General features: G+C 49.8%; 1 protein-coding gene across 1 annotated transcript in view; it reads left to right on the top strand.

Annotated features, from left to right (window-relative positions):
• PLCG2 (phospholipase C gamma 2) overlaps window positions 1-18,106 on the top strand; it is a gene marked incomplete at its 5' end in the record, with an annotated part of 162,428 nt that overhangs the window by 55,921 nt on the left and 88,401 nt on the right. Inside the window, 4 exons of the mRNA XM_079724278.1 lie at window positions 4,558-4,701; window positions 6,917-7,010; window positions 7,713-7,760; window positions 16,718-16,802. Coding sequence (XP_079580404.1) covers window positions 4,558-4,701; window positions 6,917-7,010; window positions 7,713-7,760; window positions 16,718-16,802 — 371 coding nt within the window. The remainder of the gene's footprint in view (window positions 1-4,557; window positions 4,702-6,916; window positions 7,011-7,712; window positions 7,761-16,717; window positions 16,803-18,106) is intronic.

Below are 18,106 nucleotides of genomic sequence, written 5' to 3'. Positions count from 1 at the left end.
GCTGCCGTACTCTGAGACTTACTATAAAGCCATAGTTATCAAGACAGTGGGATGCTGGGGAAATAATAGACAATTAGATCAATGGAACAGAATAGAGAAAACAGAAATAGACCCACACAAATCATCAACTGGTCTTTGACAATGGAACAAAGGCCATCCAATGGAGAGAGCATAGTCTTATCAGAAGCATGATGAATAGGCCAGTACTTATCCCGGGAAAAGAAAGGGGGAAGTGATCAGAATGACGTCATGGAGGCAGCCAGTCCCGGCTGGCGAGGGTGGATGCCTGCGGCCCTTTCCTGGGACAGGGCTGGCCTCCAAAGGATCCTTGCGTGCCCCGAAGTGAAGGGTAGTGTAGGGATGGTCAGGGCTGCTTGCATCATCAGAGTGGCTGTTTACATTTTCTTCTTTTCCCGTCTCGCATGTTTCTTTCTCTCTGACTCTGTACGGTGCGTGGTTGTATCTCCCTCCCTCCTCATCTGGACGGCTTGTCTTCCGTTCCTGTCTGGCTGTCTCTGCCCCTCCTTTACCCTGTCTGGTTGTTGCCGTTTGCGTGTGTTCGTATCTGTGTGCGTCTGTCTCCCTCTGCCTCCCCCTCTGTCACATCTCCACTCTGTCCCTGTCTGTGTCCCCATCTCTCTCTGTCTGCTTCCTCTTTCGACAGCTATTTATTGGGCCCCACTGTGTACCAGTTGCTCTGCTAGGGGTGGAGATACAGTGGTGAGGAAAGATGCACCATCTAGGGAAGGAGCCATGAATCTGAATCCATGGTTCACACCACTAAGCACTTGGCCTCCTCAGTGCTGTGGGGAAGAGGGGCTTGGTGTGTGTAATAGCAGTAGTTGGAGGGTATTCTGTGCGTCTGACGGTGATTGAGCTGAAACTGAAAGGGAGAACGTGGAGCTAACTAGGCTAAGAGCGTCCCCAGCAGAGCCAGCGGCGGTGTCCTGTGGGGGAGTGAATGCAAGCTGCTGGCCAGTGTGGCTGGAGCACAACAGTGAGGATGCACAGTTGATCCAGATGGGGTCGGCAGGGTCATCCCATGGCCTTGGTTCTTAGTCCTAATAGCACTGGGATGCCATCGGCAAGCTTGAAGCCCAGGGGTGGCTTGAGCGTGTCTGCATTTCATAGAAAAGACTATGGGGGTAGCTCCTGGCTACTTCAGTAGCGCAAGTGAGAGGTGACAGTGGCGTGGATTATGGTGTTGGCCCTGGGAATGGGTAGAAAATAGATTCAAGAGTGATTTAGAAGGAATTGATAAGACTTCGTGATTGCCTGAAGACAGTGTTACATTATCTGAAATTTTTTTATTTAGTTATGAATGCATCAAATTTTTATTATAATTTTGCTGTAAGGAAAAAAGCTCACAGTTGGCCAATTCAGAAATTCCCTCTTAGAGATATTTTATGGGGAAAGAGAATGGTTAGATAATCATTGTTAGACTAGCTAGGAAAAAAAGAGTATTGCTTAAGGTCACTAGACTCTTAACTGGCAGTCAGCTGGGTTGGGTAAGTAACTGATTTCTGAGAACAAACATTAATACCTCAGATGTTCTCAGATAACTGCTGAAGCAGATAAATCAACAGTACCGATTTAACCCCCCAGAAGGCTGTGAATCTGAGCATGCACAAAGACTCTGTGTTTTGTTGTTAGTTTTTGAGGAATGAAGGACCCCTTGACCACACCCCCACCCCCATAATAGGACCACCCATAATTAAGTGGGTTTTTAAATTTTTTTTTTAAATTTATTTTTGGGCTGCGTTGGGTCTTCATTTCTGCGCGCGGGCTTTCTCTAGTTGCGGTGAGCGGGGGCTGCTCTTCGTTGCGGTGCGCGGGATTCCCATTACGGTGGCTTCTCTTGTTGTGGAGCACGGGCTCTAGGCATGCAGGCTTCAGTAGTTGGGGCACGTGGGCTTCAGTAGTTGTGGCTTGCGGCTCTAGAGCGCAGGCTCAGTAGTTGTGGCGCACGGACTTAGTCGCTCCGTGGCATGTGGGATCTTCCCGGACCAGGGCTTGAACCTGTGTCCCCTGCATTGGCAGGAGGATTCTTAACCACTGCGCCAGGGAAGTCCCTTGATAAGTGTTTTAAAAAACTTTTCAGTTTGAAATAACTTTAGACTCATGATGACATTACAAAAATAATACAGAGTTTCTGTGTACCATTCATCCAATTTCCCCCTGTGATAACATCTTTTATAACCATAGTTGTCAAGCCCAGGATATTGACCCTGGTAAAATATTATTAAATTACAGACCTTAATTAGTTTTTTTTAATTTATTTTTTTAAAATAATAGTTGAATTACAATATTGTGTTAATTACTGCTGAATAGCAAAATGACTCAGTTATGCATGTGTATACATTCTTTTTCATATTCTTTTCCATTGTGGTTTATCACAGGATACTGAATATAGTTCCCTGTGCTATACAGTAGAACCTTGTTGTTTATCCATTCTACATATACCAGTTTGTATCTGCTAATCCCAAACTCCCAGTCCAACCCTTTCCCACCCACCTCCCCTTTGGTAACCACCGATCTATCCTCTATGTCCCTGATTCTGTTTCTCTTTTGTAGATAGTTTCATTTGTGTCATATTTTAGATTCCACATATAAGTGATATCATGTGGTATTTGTCTTTCTCTTTCTGACTTATTTCGCTAAGTGTGATCATCTCTAGTTGCATCCATGTTGCCGCATATGGAGTTATTTTGTTCTTTTTTATGGCTGAGTAGTCAGACCTTAATTAGTTTTCACCATTTTTTATGTGGACTCAAGTTTTGTTTGCTTTTGTTTTGGTGTGTAGTTTCAAGGAATTTTATCACATGTTTAGGCTTGTGTAGCTACCACCACACACAGGGTACAGACCAAATGCTGTTTATTTAAAGTCTTTTCACTTTACTTCATGATTCTTGTCCCCCAAACTGTTTTCAGTCTAGCTAGATCCATGGTAAGAAAGTGAAAAGCCTTTAGTTCGGGCTTCCCTGGTGGCGCAGTGGTTAAGAATCCTCCTGCCAATGCAGGGGACACGGGTTTGAGCCCTGGTCCGGGAAGATCCCACGTGCCGTGGAGCACGTAAGCCCATGCGGCACGACTACTGAGCCTGCGCTCTAGAGCCCGTGAGCCACAACTGCTGAGCTCACGTGCCTAGAGCCCATGCTCTGCAACAAGAGAAGCCGCCGCAATGAGAAGCCCGTGCACCGCAACAAAGAGTAGCCCCCGCTCGCCACAACTAGAGAAAGGCTGTGTGCAGCAACGAAGACCCAACGCAGACAAAAATAAATTAAAAAAAAAAAAAAAAAGGCTTTGGTTCATCCAGTCCCCTCCTCCCCTAATTTAATACTCTGTCTCCTCCTCCTATTGTTATGTGTGAATGGCCGTGAACCTTTCCTGCCAGTTCAACTCTGACTTAAAATGCCTTTGTTCACTTGGGTCTGTTTGCTTCCCTGATCCCAGGTCAATGCTGAGGTCTCCGTCCCTACTCTCTCATTTCCAGGAATACCTCTCTTTCCTGTTTCTCTCTTCAGTGTAAGCACAAAGATGTATGTCCCAGGATTCTTACGGTTACATGTGACAGAAACTCACTTCCCACTAACCAAAGCAAAAAAGAGAATTTATTGGGTCACATAGGTAGCATGCTCCAGCGCAGAAGTGGCTTCAAGCCCAAATGGACCCAGGGGCTCAGTAGTGCATCAGGGATGAATCTTTGCTTTCTGTATGGCAGGCCACATGGACCCTGCTACCCCTAGACTCACGTTTTGTCAGCCTGGCAGCAGCAGCAGGAGAAATTTGATGAATAGCTTTGGCCAAATAAATAAGTCCCAGGGGGATGCTGATGGGCCCAGCTTAGGCCATGTGCTCATCCCCGAACCCATCACCGTGCCAGGGGTGGGACATCTTGGTCATTCCTGGGACCCTTGGCCCCTCCTTTGGCTTGTGGTGGTGAAAGGTGTCGGGATGTGGATCATCTTCACCTTGATCACATGAAATGGGTTCATCCCAGGAAAAGGTGCTTTTTTGACAGAAGAAAGGGAGGAAAGGATGGGGGGACTTGTCACTCTGTGACACTCCTTAGTTCACGGGACATCCTATGTCAGGAAGGGGGGGTCTCCCTTGCATCAGGTGGCCATCCTGTGAGGGGAGGGGGTCATTCTTGGGCCTAATGGCCACCCTGTGTGTGTGGGGGGTCACCCTTAGATGGCCATCCCATGGAGGGAGGGGTCACCCTTGGGTCAGGTGCCATCCTGGCCAGGTAGGTTTTGGCTAGGAGTGAGTTGGCATCACGTGGCAGCAGGGGTTCCAGGGAGGATGGGTTTCCTCTTTTTCTGTCATCTATTGCTGTACAACAAGTTGCCCAGTACTTAGTGGCTCAGAACAACAAGCATTTCATTTTTTGCACATAATCCTGCAAGCTGGGCACGACTGTGGGGCTGGCCCAGCTTGTCTTCACTCTGGGGAGTGAAGAGCTGGGCTGTGTGTGTCTGGGGTGCAGGCACATGGCTGCAGCCTCAGATGGAGTGAACTCCAGCTTCTGATTGGCTGATGTTAATTTTCCTTCAGTGGATATCATGGAAATAAAGGAAATCCGCCCAGGGAAGAACTCCAAGGATTTTGAGCGTGCGAAAGCAGTCCGCCAGAAGGAAGAGTGCTGCTTCACCATCTTGTACGGCACCCAGTTCGTCCTCAGCACGCTCAGCTTAGCAGGTGGGTGCATGACATGTGCTTTTCTCCCTCCCTGGGTCTTCGTTTCCTTCCTAGAAAGTTCACTAGCAGGATGCTCACACCTGCCCAACCGCTAATGCGTGTTTAGGGCGTCATGGTTTTGAATCCTAACCCTGTCCCTTTCTAGCTGTGTGACTTTGGGTAAGCGACTCAGCCTCTCTGAGCTGCAGTTTGCTCAGCTGTGAAACGGGGAGCCTAATAAAGCTGGCATGTGGAAAGGATTATGTTAAGGGCCTACCTGGCTCGTGCAGAAAGCTGAAGGCAGGGTACATTTTTTGTCCAGCAGAGTCTGGTCTGCACCATTTATTCAGCTTAACTGATCCAAAGGAACTATCCTGAAATCTTCCACCTCACACGTGTAAACATGCGTACATGCACTTACAGTAAACGCATACGTGCACACACACACGTGCACACACGTAGACACACGTATCTGGAGGTGAGATTTCAGGCCATCCCTGTGAATCCACCAGAAAGTCAAAGAGGCCTCTGAGCAGCCAGGAGAAGGGCTGTGAAAAAGCTCAGGCACTTTGCTCAGGGGCAGAAGCTTGTAGCTGCCTTCAGGTCTAATCCCAGAATTTATTGACTTAGAACTTGATGTACAATCATGACTGACGAGAGAGAAAATAAGTAGCATTAAAAGTAGACCAAAGTGGGGGGAAACCGTGAAAGCTGAGTAGCGTTAGAGACATTTAATTTAGGGTCAGGGAGGGACTTCCCTGTCGGTCCAAGTGGTTAGGACTCCGAGCTTCCGCTGCAGGGGGCCCGAGTTTGATCCCTTGTCGGGAAACTAAGATCCTGTAAGCCATGCAGCACGGCCAAGAGGAAAAAAAAGTGAAAAGACAACCCACAATATAGAGAAAAAAAATTGCAATTCGTATGCCTGATAAAAAACATACCTAGAATATTTAAGAACTATTATAACTCAGTTATAAAAGACATAAAATTTAGGGTCAGTTAGGTCTCATTGGTTTGATTTCTCACTCATGCTTGCATCAGGCATCTTTTGAGCATATGCTCTGTGCCAGGTTGTGCTAGATGTCAGTGGGGCTGTAAAGAGGAATAAGACCCAGTTGCTGCCTTTAAGGAGCTCACAGTCTACTTGGGGAGACAGACGTGTGGACAGGAACTTAGAGTACTCTGTGATAAGAGCAGTGGTCCAAACATAAGCATGCTGGAGGAATACACAGTGCCTCATTCCCTGCAAGGCTTTGCAGGGGAGGTGACTTTTCAACTGGGTTTTAAGGCATCGGTAGGAGTTGGGATGAAAGAGGATGGATGGTCCAGGGAGAGGACGTTGCATGTGCCAGGGCTTGGAGGAGGGAAATTAGCAAGCTGGATGTAGGAAGTGTTGGGTGGACGTCTGATTGATGGTGTGTAGCAGGAGGCAGAGATGGGGCAGGAGAGAGGGGCCCATGACCGTGTCCCTTCAGAGCTTTGTCCACGTAGCCCCCCTGCAGGCTGAAGCCTGGGTGCTCTTCTTGGTAGGGAGGCCATGAAAGCCCAAGCAAGACGTGGAGCCCAGGATGCCAGGGTGATGTCTGGATCCCAGCTTCTTATTTACTGGCTCTGGGATAGGCCCCGTCACTCTTCTGAGCTGTAGTTTTCTCCTTAGCCACACGGGAAGAGTGAGAGCAGAAAACTCAGCATGCTCTATCTAGACTAGCAAACTCCCTAGTTTGGAGATGTTTAAGAACTGGACTAGTTGTTTGCATTGCCATCTCCACTTTACTGATTAGGAAATGAGGCACAGAGAGGTTAAGTAACCAAGTGAACATCACACAACCCTGAAGCGGTACACTGGGACTTGACGATGATGCCAAGCTCTTAACTGGTACTTGTTGCCGCTTCCCTTACAGGCATCAGCATCACCTACTTTCCACCCCTCTCTCTGGCCTTGAAGGGAAACAGGGGAGATGCTCAGGGCTGCTCAGGATTGTGGTACAAGTTATCGCAGGTCCTGCCTCTTGTCCGTTAGCATAGGGCTAAAACTCTTTTAAAAAGGCACCGGCTTGTCACCCCTGCTGTAGGAGGCTCACTGTGGGCATATGGCTTCATCTGAGACAAAAAGTAGGTCCTAGGGGCTCCTCCCAGCCCCATGGTCTGTGTGGGGCTGGGAAGGTGGGGCGGGGGTCCCTAAGCATCGGTCTGTCTTCCCGGGGAGTAACAGAGCATTTCTGTCCCCTCACCTCTGCAGCCGACACTAAAGAAGATGCAACTAAGTGGCTCTCTGGCTTGAAGATCTTACACCAGGAAGTGATGAGTGCATCCACCCCCACCATCATTGAGAGGTGACGGTTTTGGCCTGTTTACCTCTGTGTTCGCTCACTCAGGCATTTATGCTGCTCCCTTTAGCCAACATGGTGAAAAAAAGAAAAAGGGAACATTGCGTCTCGGAGGCTCATTGAGTGTCCTGTATGCAGTAGGTGCCCATTAGTGGCTGTGGACTCTCCAGCATCTCACAGAAAAGCCTGTCTCAGTGCTGGGCCTTGGTCTTGGCCTGCTGGAGTGTGGAGTGCACTGGGGCTGAGAAAGAAGCTCGTACTGGTGTTGGGTTTGAGGGGAGGGCCCGAGGCTTGTTTCTTAAAGGATTTAGGAAGAGGGCTTAAGCTGACTGATCAAAGGACCTCAGGCTTGAGGTCTGGGATTTTCCACCTGCCACTCCCTTTGGGTGGGATTGGTGTGTGAATTACCGTCCCTCCAGCAAACCAAAGCCCTCTGATTTACACCATTTTCCTTACCAGCTTTTTGGGGAATAACTAGTATCAGAGGGAATTGTCAGTTTAAAGATTGCCAACCTCTGTCAAAGGGGCCTCTTGGCTCAGCTGGGGCATTTCAACCACAAGGAGAAACTGCTTCTTCCCAAGTCGCCTGAGTTAGAAAGTTGGAAAACCTTCCTTTTCGTTTCCAGTTTCCTTTGTCCCATCCTATAGAACTCACTTAGACTTGTGCTGTTTTCTAACTTTCTTTCTTTGTCTCAACTCTCTTCCCAGTTGGTTGAGAAAGCAGATTTATTCTGTGGATCAAACCAGAAGAAACAGGTAAGATTCACTCACATTTTTGTAGTTTTCTCCCGATCGTTTTGGACTCCGATGTTCATTCTTCCTTTAAACATTCTGAGGGGGTTGGAGCAAGTTCTCTGCTGTGGAAAGCGCCTCATGAAGTTAGGTTTGACTTACAAGGTGCCGGACACAGTGCTAGGTGGTGGGGGTCACGGTGACAGAATCTCCACCCGTGCGGGACCTCACTGCAGTGGAAAATTCCAGTCCGTCTGCAGAGGTGCCTCCTCTTTTGTGGAGCACTTGCAGCCCGTCCTTTAGGCCTTCACGTGTGAGCCCCTTCTGTGTCCCGGGGAGAAACAGGATCACCATGGTGCCTGCCCTTTCTCTGTGGTGGGTGATTGACCATCAAGAGGTAAACCCAGTTCAGTAGCGATGGTCGTAAGGGCTGGGTGGACATGAGTGGGGCGATGTGATAACATGTAATTCAGTGTCCTTGACTGGTTCACTGAATAGCACGTCTTGGAGTGGTTCCCTGTCAGCACACACAACGCTCCATGCCAGACATTTTTGTATCAAATGCGGTTTGTCCTTGGATGGATGCAGTGTAATTCTCTAATTGATGAGAAATCATTTCCTTCTTGATGGACATGAAGTTGTTCCTGGTCCTTTATTATCATACTGTGAAAGCCTTCACATCTCCCTTTTTGTAAACTTAGGTGATGAGGGTATGAGCAGGATAAATTCCCAGAAGAGGAATTCCAGCGGCCAGTTGTCATCGGGTCTGAGATTTTTGAGAGAGGTGGTAGCAATTTCTATTTCTACCAACAGTGCAAGAAAGTACTTGTTTCACTATGTCACCAGAGTTTGACCTTTATTAATCTGATGGGTAAAAGGCAGCAGTGGATTTTGGCTTAAATTTGCATTTCCTTGTTTATGGGTGAGGTTGAACATCCTCTCCATTTTATTTCGGTTATGATCCAGTTCTTGTTAATAATGTAATGATGGGCTTCCCTGGTGGCACAGTGGTTGAGAGTCTGCCTGCCGATGCAGGGGACGTGGGTTCATGCCCCGGTCCGGGAAGATCCCACATGCCACGGAGCGGTTGGGCCTGTGAGCCATGGCCGCTGAGCCTGCGCATCCGGAGCCTGTGCTCCGCAACGGGAGAGGCCACAACAGTGAGAGGCCCGTGTACCACAAAAAAAAAAAAAAAAAAAAAAAGATAAAAAACCACCATTTATTGAGCACCCAGAATGCCAGGCACTGTACTAAGCACTTGACAATCAATTGTATCATTTTAGCCTCACATCAGACCTCTTTGAAAGTTTTTAAATGTTTTTCCTTCCTTCCATTCTCCATTAAGAGGCGTCAGCGTCGTAAATGAGGCAACAAGTAACCTCTACAACTCACCTCTCTTGTTCCTCAAAGTCTTTCCATCCCTAAGGCATTCTAGTGTCAGGCTAGTGTCATCCATCACTTGTTGTTTTCAGAGCCTCTGTGGTCTCTTGTACACGTGCCCCACGGGATGCTTTGCAGATGGTAACCATGAAGCGGTGAAAAGTTTAGTGACGTTGTTAGGTCAGCCAGCAGCTCACTCCGTGTCTCTGTCCGTCTTCCTTTCACTCCCTCCTCCTCTGAGCCAGCGTTCTGTGGTCCCACACCTGGGCTCGGCCTGTGTTACGGAGGGTGGATCAAACGAGGTCCCCGCGCTGGGGGATTTTATACACACTGGCCTCTTTCAGTCTCGGAGGTGGAGCCTCCCACGACTGTTTCCCTTCCCTGTGGCTTTGGCGTGATTCACAGCTGAGGCTGGCACAGAGCTGAGAGAGGGAGCCGTCCTGGGCCCTCTCTCCACATGGTGGGGTACGTCGTTGTTGATCTGGTTCCACAGTCTGCTTCTCCAGCTTCTGCTGTCAAGAAGTGGGAGCCTCCCTCCAGCTCTCTCGCTCAGAATGGATTCTTGCAAGTCCTCCGCAGAGAAGTCCTTTCCAGAACCTTCAGCAGAGAGCACGTCTGTCTCTGGCCATGATTCCTTGTTCCTTGCTTACCGTTCCCGCTCCCCCACCTCCCTTCCGCTGGGCACAGCCCTGCTGCTCTGTCAACACGTGGAAAATCCCACCTTTCCTGTGGTTCTGTGAGGCCCAGAGGGAGTTTTTCAAAAGGAACTTGACCAAGGTGCCAATGAAAGGGCAGTTGACTGCTGCCAGTCTCCCTCCTTTCCTGTCTCGCATAGTGGTCCCGTTTCTTGGAAGAAAACAAAGGAGCTGCAGCACAAAGGAAAGAGTCTGGGGATGGGAGGCAGACTGTGGGCTGGCCCGGCTCGGGCAGTGTCCAATCCCGGGTTTTTGTTGGCCTGAGCATGTTTCCCTTTTCAGCCTCTCGAGAGGCAAAATGGCAGCAGCTGGCATTTGCTGAGGACTCACTTTGTAACACCCGCCGCTCTGAGCACTCTCCTTACTTAGGGAATTGGGGAAAGCGTATGGAACGAAGGCTCTCAGGCTGGTGAGCTGGGCCCCCTCTGGTCCATTTTATGAGGATATGAGGCCAGGAGAGGTTAGATCACTTGTCCACAGCAACCTAGCCGGTCAGCTGTGGCTTAACTGATCACTAAGCTGGTAAAAGGCAGAAATCTTCCCTTCCCCACTGTGACCTCCTTTGACTGAAAAGTACGTGTTGGTTTCATTGTGGTGAAATATACATAACATAGGACTTGCCATTTTCAGTGTACACTTCTGTGCGTTCATGCTGCTGTGCTGCCATCACCACCCGTCTCCAGAGCTCCACCCCTCTTGCAAAACTGAAGCTCTGTACCCATTAAGCCCTCACTCTATTACCCTCTCTGCAGCCACTGGTAACCGCTGTGCTATTGGGTTGGCCAAAAAGGTCGTTGAGGTTTTTCTGTAAAATGACCCAATATTTTCTGTCTCTGTGAATTTGACCCCTATGGGCATATGTGTGGAAGGATGCTGCATTTTGTGACTGGCTTACTTCACCGAGCATGATGTCTTCATGGTTCACCCACGTGACTGTACCAAGTGTCAGAATCTCCTTCCTTTTTAAGGCCGTATAATATTCCACTTTGTGCGTATAACACATTGTGTTTATCCGTCCATCTGTCCATGGACACTTACTCCAGGTGCTTCCACCTTTTGGCTATTGTGAGTATTGTTGCTGTGAATATGGGTATCCAGTCTCTGCTTTCAGTTCTTTTGTGCATTACCCAGAAGTGGAATTGCAGGATCAAATGGTAATACTGTTCCATTTTTTGATGAACTGCCTACTGTTTTCCACAGCAGCTGCAACCATTATACATTCCCACCAGCAGAGCAACAGGATTTCATGTTTTTCTCACTTCCTTGCCAACACCTAACCTCCTCCCTCCCTCCCTTCCTCCCTCCCTTCCTTCCCCCCCACCCTCCCTTCCCTCCCTCCCTCCAGCCATCCCAGTGAGTGTAAAGTAGTATCTCATTTTGGTTTTGATTTGCATCTTCCTGATGACTACAGATCTTGAGCATCTTTTCATGTGCTTTTTGCCATTTGTATATCTTCTTTGGAGAAATATCTAGACAAGTCCTTTGCCCATTTAAAAATATCACATGGACTTTTTTTTTTTTAGATATGGTAAACAAGCCTATGTTTTATTTAATTTTATTTTTTGGCCGTGCCGCAAGGCATGTGGGATCTTAGTTCCCTGACCAGGCGTTGAACTGGCACCCCCTGCATTAGAAGCTCAGCGGCTTAACTACTGGACCACCAGGGAACCCCCAAGCCTATGGTTTTTGTTTTTCTTAAACATCTTTATTGGACTATAATTGCTTTACAATGTTGTGTTAGTTTCTGCTGTACAACAAAGTGAATCAGCTATACGTATACATACATCCCCATATCTCCTCCCTCTTGCGTCTCCCTCCCACCCTCCTTATCCCACCCCTCTAGGTGGTCACAAAGCACCGAGCTGATCTCCCTGTGCTATGCGGCTGCTTCCCACTAGCTATCTATTTTACATTTGGTAGTGTATATATATATATATATATATATATATTTTTTTTTTTTTTTCAGTACGTGGGCCTCTCACTGTTGTGGCCTCTCCCGTTGCGGAGCACAGGCTCCGGACGCGCAGGCTCAGCGGCCATGGCTCACGGGCCCAGCCGCTCCGCGGCATGTGGGATTTTCCCGGACCGGGGCACGAACCCGTGTCTCCTGCATCAGCAGGCGGACTCTCAACCACTGCGCCACCAGGGAAGCCCTGGTAGTGTATATATATTATGAAAGTAACTCATGTTCGTTATAGAAAATTTTGGAAATACTGAAAACTAGAAAAAATTGGTGTGAATTTGACATTAAATGGTAGGCACTGTTTAACTCTGGGTACAGTTGTTTTCAGTAGATTTCCATCCTCAACTTTATTTATTGGTTTGTTGTTCATTTTACTTCATTACTATGTAACTATACGTATGACTTTCCATTGTGTTCTTCTTTAACTAATTTTAAAATTTTGGAATAATGTTACGTTTAGAGAAAAGTTGCAAAGATGGCACAGAGATTTCTCATGTACCCCTTTGGCCAGTTTTCCCTACGGTTCACATCATTCATGTTAAAACTTGACAGACCACATTTGCTCTATGACTGTTAGGTAAACCCTAGACCTTATTGGAATTCACCATTTTTTCCACCCGTGTCCTTCTCCTCGTCTTGAATCCCACCCAAGACCCCACATTGTACTTAGTTGTTCCGCCCCTTTGGTCTCCTCTAGGCTGTGACGCTTTCTAAGACCGAGAACCCTACGATGACCCCGAAAACGCTTCCCGTGAGGGTCGCTCCATAACGTTCCCTCTGAACGCAATTCAGTGAAACTGTGAACATGAGGAAAAACCGGACAGAAACTAGATGACAAACAAAAGGCAACTTTTCAAGCCAAATATCAGATCCCATTGGTTGAATTACAATGTAGGCGTTAATTTTTTTTTTGAGGAGCAGGTCTCAGGTATTCTGTAACATGTCCTCCGTTTGTGTTAGTCTGATATTTTGGTCATGATTAAACTGGAGTTAAGGGTAACCTGAGGTTGTGTTTGGGAAGAATATCACGGAGGTGAAGGTCTTTTTCTTCACCTCGCTCAAGAGGTGCCTGCTTTCACCGTGGCTTGTCAAGGGTGATGGAAACCTTGATTTCCTGGCCAAGGTGGCGTCTTCCCGATCTCTCCTTTGTAAAGACCACCCCCCACCTGCCCCCGCTCTATTCTCTGGGAACCAGTCACTAAGTCCAGTCCCCGTGAAAGGAGGGGAAGCTGTTTTCACCCTAAACCATGAACATGTTTACACTTTGTTGCAACTCTCTGGGAACAGTATTAACGCCTACATTGTAATTCAACCAATGGGATCTGATATCTGGCTTGAAACGTTGCCTTTTGTTTGTCATCTAGTTTGTGTCCGGTTTTTCTTCATGTTCACAGTTTCACTGAATTGCGTTCAGAGGGAACGTTATGGAGCGACCCTCACGGGAAGCGTTTTCGGGGTCATCGTAGGGTTCTCGGTCTTAGTGCCAGGCTGTCCCGTCGGCCGGACGCCCTCTGCTTTCTTAGTCTTGCCCCTGTTGTAGCTGTTCACACCGGTGGGGGCTCTTGAGGTCAGGAATCCGGCTGGTTCGGTCTTTGTAGTGTTGGTCAGATGAACAAAGCCCTCCCTTTTCATTCGTAGACATAGCATTGTAACAAGGGACAACCAGAACGTTCTCGCTTTGGAAGCTTTCCTTATAACATTTCCAGGCCCGGGGAGACTGAATCAAAGGCAGGAATCGTTTAACATGAATCTTGGCCAGGTTTCCAGAAACCCCCTCTTTTTGAGTCTTTAGAGTTTAGTTGCCTCTTACTTGGGAATTAGGTTCTAAGGTCAGTGCATTAGGTGAAAACTTCTTCCATCAAAATACCCCTTGCGAAAGCCCCTGACCCTTCGGGGATGGGGGGGTGGTCACTGGAATTGCCTTCCTCAGGGTGAGGCTCACAGGCTGAGTCCTGCAGAGGGGCCAGCAGACCTACGGGCTGGGAGCAGGTTGTCGCTGTGGACATTTCTTTCCCACTTTGCCCTTTGCCCCTCGGCATAGACACTGACTTTGCATAAACCGAGTGTGCACTTCCTGTTCTTGCTCAGCCTGGCCTTCAGGAGATGGGAGGGTCGGGCGTGCAGGTGGGAGGCAGGTGTGTGGTCCAGTTCTGTCTTCCGCAGGCATGCAAATAGGTTCCCTGCGGTCAGCAGTCCTGGCTCCAGCACGTCGGACAGCCTGGGGGGGCTTTACCCACAGAGGTGCGCTGCCTGTCCTGCAGAAGTTCTGTTTCACTTGGTCTGGATGGGGATCATGAATTTGCATTTCTAACAAATTTCCAACTGATGTTGATACGGGCGTGCGTGCCAGGGACCCTGCTTAGAGGAGCCGGCTTCTAGAGCTGCACTGTCCACATGTGACTATTTAAATCTAAAGTAATTAAAATTAAATAAAAGTTTAAAAATTCCGTTCCTTGGTCACCCTAGCCACATTGGACAGCCCCGATACAGAACGTTTCTGTCATCCTAGAAAATTCTGTCGGGCAGCGCTGAGGTTTGAATCTCAGCACTAACACTTACTGGTTGTATGAGTTTGGGTAAGTTACTTAACTTCTCTGTGCCTTAGTTTCCTAATCTGTAAGAGAGATCATAGTTCCTACCTCCTGGGATTGGTTTGAAGATTCAGTAGGTTCCTTTGTGACGAGTGCTTGGCCAGTGCCTGGCTGACGGTAAACACTAATGAATGTTCATTACTGTTACAAGAAGCCAGGGGTGGTGGAGGTGTTGGTTACCAGCCTCAGGGTGGCAGGTAAGTTTCCTGGGGCTGCCAACCTCAGTTGTTTGGTAAAGACTGCCCCAGGGTGCAGTGTTGTAGGATCTGGGACCATGCCAAGCTGAGGAGGGACGCTGACATGACTGTTTAGTGCCCGTGGGGAGGGGGTAGTTCCTGCCATCCCTCCCCAAAGGGATTGCCCTGGTTCCCTAACACACCGTCAAAGGCTGAGCCTGCAGGAAGCAGAATCTGAGATGGGGGTTTGTGTGCAGGAAGCTTATGGGGAGTGTGTGCATGTCCACACCTGTAAAGGCAGCTGGATTGACATGCAGTCACAGTCACGGCCTCAGCCGGCCCGTGGGGAGCTCCGGGGAGGCCCTGCAGAGCTGTCCTGAGTTACGGCCAGAGGGTAGACCATGATCTTGGCTGAGATCTGATGACAAATCCTGGACGGGGAGAGGGGTGAAGTTGGGAGCTGCTGGCTTCCTACCCGCCGGCAGCGCCACGGGCTAGTCCTGGTCCACATGCCCAGAGTGGGGAGTGAGGGCGAGGCATGGGTAGGGTGGTGGAGTGGCTAGTCCCTGCACAGGAGCCCAAAGAAGCTCTTTGGCCCCCACCTTTACCTGGGGGCTCAGTTGCTCCACTGTAAGATGGGACCTTTGGAGCCGGTGGGCTCAGATGCCCCAGTGCTCAGATTCTCACGCCCCCGTGCCCTGTGTTTGCTCCACTGGCCCCCCGGCAGCTGCACTTGCTCCTAGTTCCCTAGTCCCTTTGTTCCTGGGTGTGGGAAGGTTTCTTGGCCCCATTTCTGCCTGGAAGTTCTGGGTTCCCCAGGGGACGGTGACCTCTTCCTTGGTCCTGGATGAGCCCCCTTGGCTACCAGCTTGGCCACACCCTCTCCCTGCCTCGTTTTGTAGCGCCATCCCCCGCCACTCCTCTCCCTTCATCCTGCCCTGGCCAAGCTCTTCGTGGACACCCCTGGGGCAGGGTCCGAAAGGGGGTCTCAGCCAGCCTGCTCGCTTCCTTGTGCGGCCAGCCCCTCCGGGCCTGCCAGGGGCTTTGTGCTGCCCTCACCGTCTCTCTGGGAAAGCCCTGGGTGCCGGCCCCAGGAGTGGTGGGAGGTGGGGAACACGTAGCCCATAAAGGTCTCCCGTGTTAGGGAGGCTGTTAGATGAGAGACAGGGATGCTGGAGGTGGGGACACTGGGGTGGCCAGGAGTCCTCTTGGCGGTCTCCCGGGGCAGCTGCCGAGTGTGGCCTGCTGTTTCCTCCCGGGCGTGCTGGCAGGGGCCGAGTAGACAGTGTGGCGGAAGCTGGGCCGTTTCTGCCCACAGCCCGGGCAGACTTCCTTCCTGGCCCCGCACAGCCCCTTTCTAGTCTGACGTCTCCAAGAAGGCAGAACAGTTTTCTGTGGCCACACCAGAGGCCGCCCAGACCACCCTCTCTCGCTCTGCCAGACACTTGGCTGTGCAGCCACGAGGGTCTGGATCTCATGCCCTTGACCCGCCACCCTCCATCACCGTTCGTGGCGTTCCCTGAAAGGCTTCAAATGCAGTGGTTACAGGCAGACCCAGAGGCAGGCTGCACTGGAGTCCGCCTCCACCGCGTGCCAGCACCCGACGTCTCTGAGCCTCGGTTTCTTCACCTGCTGCGTGGAGTGATAATGGTGCCCACCTCCTCAGGTCGTCAGACCAGCTCCGACCTCGAGCCGCATACCCTGCCCCCATCCCTGTTGCCTGTTCTGAACCTTGGGGCTCGAGAATGCATACTGTATGGGGGGTCAAGCGTAGCGAGGGGCGAGGTGACGTCATTGCCTGGAGATCCCCGGGGTAGCCTGGCACATAGTAGGTGTTCAGAGAAGGTTGGCTCCTTCCCCTGCCTGCCTCTGGCCTTCAGTGACCTCCTCTTGGCTGGAACCCCTGTGACATTTCATATCTGCCGAGGTCATCCAACACCATTTCTGCCCACACTGCGAATCTCCAACGTGATCCGTGTCCACGGCCATCCCTGAAGGGTGGAGACCAGCCTTTGCACATCGGGTGTCTTGATCCCAGAGTCTCTGTTCCCAGTTAGTGCTCACTAACAGCTGTTGGCGGGTCTTCTCGTAGAGATGGGAGCTGACAGGAGCAGCCAGATCCTCCACTCGTGACACCCCTCAAGGCTGATGGGGCTGGGGTTCCCCTCTTTTGCAGCATCAGCCTCCGAGAGTTGAAGACCATCTTGCCCCTGGTCAACTTCAAAGTGAGCAGCGCCAAGTTCCTCAAAGATAAGTTCGTGGTAAGTCTTGTTTCTCAGCCTGGCGACTTTGTGAACCCAGGGCTACGTGTGCCTTTCCCATGAAGCCACTACGTGCCTTTGAGCTCCATTGAATGGTGCCCAAGGAAGTCCCCCGCCTCCAGATTCATCCATCTTAGTCCAGACAGAGGGATTGTGTGAAGATCTTAAGCCCGTGTCCTCAGTCGTGGCAGAGGACGTCATCCACGAAGACCATGTTCACCGAGCTGCTTGACTTGGGACGTTTCCGCCAGTCCAGCTCTCCCTTTCCCTCGCTACCCCACAGCCTGTTTTCCTTTTAATAATATGAACACATGTTTCTTCTGGAAAATATTAGGCGAGATTCCTTATGTAGGTTGCCAAGGACTTGGCATTTCGTATTCAAGTCCTGAGAGCGTAGTTGTCAGAGGTGGCTCTTGTCTGCTCTCCCCCTCTCCTCGCACCCACCCCTCCCTTCATCCACTGTTCCTTCCTCCCGCCCCTCCATCCCTCCTTCCGCCCATCATTTAATTTGTTTATGTTCTTGTGTAATTAAGCCGTTGGTAGACCTGGGGTGGGTCATTCCATGAGTGACGGGGTAGCGTAGGTCAGGTGGGGCTCTTCTGAAGGGTGTAAGGATGGAGGTGATCCATAGGCATTCTTTCTGGCCTTCAGAGAGAGATTGACTCTCATCAAGGAACCCAACAACACTCCATCCCAGTAGCCCCAGTTGGTGGCCTCACAGGGGCATGTCACAGGATTCCTCAGCGGAAGAAGCCCATTCATTTTTACACCAGTGCGCTCCCGGAACGGTTCACCCACTTTATGGCTTATCAAGCCGTCTTTTGGCCCGCCCCCATCCTTCGAACTCGTCCAAGAAGGCAAAGCCAGAGAACCGTGGGGACTGATAGAAGAGAGATGGGAGAGGCATTTACCACTGACCACCACGTAGTTGGAATTTTGTTCTTTATCGAGCCTTTACTAAGCAGGTGCTACGTGGATGTTATCTGGTTTGGTTTCAAGGAAGTCCAAGGAGGGTAATGGTGGTTCTCCCATTTTACAGATGAAGAAACAACGGAGGGTCTGAGAGGGTCAAGTGATTTGCCCGAAGCTGTTAAGCCATTCAGGGGGCAGACCTTGACTGGAGTTGAGCTCTGTTAATTCTAAAGGCTCGGTTCATTTTCTTATGCTTTTAAAAATGACCTATCTGTACACACCCTATAAATATGTCTAGATTTGAAAGTGTCTTCTGCCCCCAAAAGGAGGAGTTCTGCATTATGGCTCTTGGAATTCTGGCTAAGATCCTTCCCTTTTGCAGAGTCAAGGGA

Source organism: Hyperoodon ampullatus (genome assembly GCF_949752795.1).
Source record: "Hyperoodon ampullatus genome assembly, chromosome: 18".
Classification (NCBI taxonomy): Eukaryota; Metazoa; Chordata; class Mammalia; order Artiodactyla; family Ziphiidae; genus Hyperoodon; species Hyperoodon ampullatus.
This window is presented reverse-complemented; position numbering and strand designations above follow the sequence as displayed.